This window comes from Poecilia latipinna, unplaced genomic scaffold, assembly GCF_001443285.1.
Source record: "Poecilia latipinna isolate Pla-1442-1.1 unplaced genomic scaffold, P_latipinna-1.0 Scaffold1262, whole genome shotgun sequence".
In the NCBI taxonomy this organism is placed as follows: domain Eukaryota; kingdom Metazoa; phylum Chordata; class Actinopteri; order Cyprinodontiformes; family Poeciliidae; genus Poecilia; species Poecilia latipinna.
In genome coordinates, this window is record NW_015113878.1 from 110,237 (window position 1) to 114,550 (window position 4,314).

Here is a 4,314-nt window from a genome sequence, read left to right on the forward strand (position 1 = left end):
AAAACTCTTCCTTCCCGAAAAAAAGGAACTTTTACGTCTAAAACCTTCCAAAAAAATTTCTTAAAAAAAAAAAAAAAAAAAAAAAAAACCCTCAAAATTCAGGAAGATCCCTTTAACATACACATGATGGAGTGAAGTGTGTGGAGTAGTTTTTAACCTGGTTAACTCCTCCCACCACCAGGAGGCGATCTCTGATGACAATGGAAGAAGCGGAGCATCTGGGGAAGTTCATGGGAGCCAAACGTTCCCACTTCTTTTTCTGAGGGTTAAACGCCTCCACCGTGTCCAACGCCGAGGGTTCGTGACCTAAAGGAGAAACATAGAGACAAACGCTTATTAATGCGTCCATATCTGCCAACAAAAACAACAAAAAAACATCTAATTATTATTTATGATTTTGTGCGTAAATTCATGATGGTTATGAGTTTAGGAGAGGATGCTGTAATCCATTTAAACTAGCTTTAAAATGTTCTACTTGAAAATTAAAGTGCAGCATATTTTACTTCAGGCTCTTATTGTGAAGGTTTGGAGGAAGCTGTGTCACAGCTCGTTTGCTGTTTTGACTTTATCCACCTTCCCGAGTCAAATGATGCAATGTGTGAATTCTGCCTGCAATATATATAAACAGGGGTTAAACAGGATATTATCACAGCTCTATGTTTAAGGCTGAACAAATAGACTCTAATTATCAGCTTATTTCTGTTCAATTCAATTTAATAATAAAAAAGGAGACTTTAAAAAAATGTTTCTTCAGTTACTGCGGACTCTGACTCACTCTGTTCCAGTACAGTAGGGTGCAAAAGTCTCCACTCCCTTCCTGTTGTTTTGCATGTTTGTCACACTTTTGTGTTTTAGAACATCAAACCAATTTCAATCTGAGTCAAAGACAACACAAGTAAACACAAAATGCAGTGTCATTAAGATGGAGGGGGTCAAAAATAAAAACCCTGCACTGTTCTGTATGCAAAAACGAATGAACCAGGTTCAATTCCAACATAATTCGATCTGGATTTTAAACTGAAATTGAAACATTCAATGTATTCAATGCACATTTATTGATATTTAATCAATTATTTCTGCATTTATTTCCAGTTTTAACAAATTGACACATCTAAATAATTATGTCAAATTTATTGATTTATGGTAACTCTCCATACAATCATGATTCGGTGATTTTGTTGATAGCTGAGCAGCAGAGTTTCTGTTTCTGTCTTACCGAGTCCACCTGCAACCACCATCCTGCCGCGCAAGAAGGCGGCAGCAAAGTCTGCTCTCTTAGTTTTCAACGCCACGGTCTCCTCGGACTTCAGCCAGGCGCCTGGAATGGAACAAGGAGAGAGAGAGAGAGAACAAAGACAGCTGGAGTGAGCAAACATGCGTGCCTGTGTGTGTGTGTGTGTGTGTGTGTGCGCGCGTGGGTGTGGGTGCGCAAGGTCACACAAAGTAGCCGAGGTGAATTCCTGAGGCAGCGTAGTCCACCTTCAGCCAGACAGGAAGCTGCTGAGTTTTCAGAGTGTGACCTGCACAAACAGGTCACACATGAGGCAGCTGCAGATAGAAGAGGAGTGGACACTCTGTTTCCCACACACACACAAACATATATATATATATATATATTTATATATATATATATATAAAAACACACACCTGTCAAGTACTAAAAAAGGATAGAACAAAAAGGAAAAGGAAGGAAGCAGGTCAAGTCAAAGATGGCCATGTGGTGGTGAAGTTGATGCCTGTTGAGATTCCTGACCACGTCTGGATTATGCTGGAGGAACAACGGCACCGATGGGTTCATGAAGTATAAATCTGACTAAAATTTGACAGAGTTGTAGGCAGCACTGTGCTACAATGTGGGCAGCTTTTCTGTTTCCATAATCTGTGAGCTTTGATTTGGCAGAATTCCCTAAAACAGCAACAAAAGTTTCCTATTCTACTGAATTTAAGAAGAAGCTGTTTGCCTTACAAGACTACAAGTGAGAACCCTGATTGCTTTCATTCATACATTCCACAGCAGACGTGTCAAACTCATTTTTATTTTGGGCCAAATCAAAATCATGAATGTTCTCAAGGGCCAGTTGTGCCAGAATGGATTGATAAGAACCCTTCAACAAACTGGTAAAGTATTAACAGCTGTCTCTACATTGAATAAGCTCTTTTCTTAACATTAAATAATACTGAACATCTTTTCAAACGAGTTCCTTCAAGTTTTTTTTGTGATTGTTTCTGGGATTTTTTTTTTTTTTTTGCAATCAAAATCACAGATCTTGGTGGTGCGAATCCAGAGATATTTGCAAGGAGTTTTGCCACATTTGCACTTACAACTTTTATTACTTGCCATATCAGCAGCAATGTAGCAGAATTAAGAAATACTGCCACCTCCAGGTGGGAGTCAGCAGTCACTGAAAGCCGATGGGTTTAAACATTTTTCCAGATACTTTTCATTAAACTCACAATTATGGATTAGTGTGAAAAAATACAGAGATCTGCTGATTTTTGCGCAAACTTGATCTGATTGTGTAAAACTGGGCGGACTCACTGATGTGATCTGAAGTCTGGAGGGCCTCAGACGTTTCACATGTCAAACTTTTGAGAGTTTGACATGTGATTTACATTCTGCCTTACGTCCACTCCTGGGGACAAAGCTGAGAAAAACAAACGGCTCTCCTGGACTGCTCACCAATATAATACCGTATGCAGCATTGCACTGAGGTATTTCCTCATCCCAAGCCGTACCTTATTCAGAATGTTTTAGATATGCTCTACAACAGGGGTGGCCAAGTCCAGTCCTCGAGAGCCACCATCCTGCAAGTTTTAGAAGTATCCTTACTCCAACAGACCGGGATCAGCTCTACAGAGGCCTGATAACGAGCCAGTCATTTGATTCAGGTGTGTTGAAGCAGGGATGCATCTGAAACTTGCAGGATGGTGGCTCTCGAGGACTGGACTTGGCCACCCCTGCTCTACAAAAAAAATAAATAAATAAAAAAATCACAAACAGGCGAATCTGCTTCTCTAGTAAAACCAGGTACCATCAGAAGCATTAGCAGCGTCCTGGTGCGCCGCCACAGCCCCACTAAAGCCACACTAATGGGAGCAAAGCGCAGGTGCAGTCATAAGCAGGAGTGAAATCTGTTGAACGCTGAAGCAGCTACCAAACGCTAAAATCCCAACATACCTGTAACCCCATTAACAATATTTAACAGAGCCACAGGTGTGGAAGATATTACATCTGATATTTAATCTCCTTAAATCTACATCGTTTAACAATGACAAAACATTTTATTTACAGCCACCTGAAAGGTTCCAGATGATTAAAAAAACCGAATTAAATGAAAATGTTGCCATCAAAATGAAGTTTTCTCCTTTCCCAACAGATCCAGCAGAAAGTTTTTCTTTCTACTTTCAGACTTATAGCTGCTGCCAAATCTTGTTTATCTGAGGGAAAGCCAGGCAGGAGAAAATCGTGACAAGGGAAGACAGATAACTTCATTAAGGATGTAAGGGAGTCAGTGAGAATTAGAATGATGGAGCGATAGAGCAGGAGTGGAAAAAAGAAGATTTTCCTCTTTGTGTGCTTATCTCACTGGTGCTCTTCAGTCCTTGTTTTTCTTCTAACTCCTTTCTGCAGTTCATCCCTCTTTTCTTTTGATTAATTTCTAGTCTACTGCTGAAACAAGCAGCAGGAGAGTAAACAGCAGCAGCAGACAAAGTGTGGAGAGAATGAAAAAAAAAATAAAAAAAGAGAGAGAGCGATAAGAGGCCAGATGGGGAGTCATCCCCAAGTCTTCCAGTCTGGTTCAGTTCTGCCGAGGAGAACCAGGAGAACTCCCAGCTGGCTGTCCAATCCGCTCCTCTCTGGGGAAAAGCTGCTTCTCTTTGTGATGTCATGTGCAATCAGTGGACGCATTTTAATGAAAATCAGCACTTATTATGTGTAGCACTGAAAGGCGCTTTCAGTGAATGTGTCTAATGTCAGCAAACACTGCTTCCACCTTCCGCCTTCGTGATGAGGGCCGATTTGTTGACGTATAGTTTAGTACAAATTGATGCAGCAGGTAAAGTGAGTTTTGAACACATCGACTTTTTTCCAACTGTTCAAATCTTTCTTTGTTTCCTCGTTTTTTGTCCCTTTTCCTGTTCCAGTGTGTCAGCCGTACCACATGGAGAAGCTGGGCAGCTTCTATGACAGAATATCTGGACACGGCATCCTGACGGCGTGAGGTCACCGACGTTTAACTGACACCACATGTCGGAGCGACCCAAATGCACAGACACACCGAAGCAAAAGTACTGCACAAAAAAAAAAAAAAA

At 40.9% G+C, this 4,314-nt stretch overlaps 1 protein-coding gene across 3 annotated transcripts in view; it reads right to left on the reverse strand.

Annotated features, from left to right (window-relative positions):
- Positions 1-4,314, reverse strand: part of klhdc8a (kelch domain containing 8A) — a 64,402-nt gene that overhangs the window by 5,762 nt on the left and 54,326 nt on the right. For 2 of the 3 annotated variants that reach the window (XM_015054589.1, XM_015054590.1), the window contains exons 7-8: positions 1,217-1,318; positions 122-306 (exon numbers count right to left, since the gene is read on the reverse strand). In XM_015054589.1, the coding sequence (XP_014910075.1) occupies positions 122-306; positions 1,217-1,318 (287 nt within the window). The remainder of the gene's footprint in view (positions 1-121; positions 307-1,216; positions 1,319-4,314) is intronic. The other variant, XM_015054591.1, reaches the window with a different exon arrangement.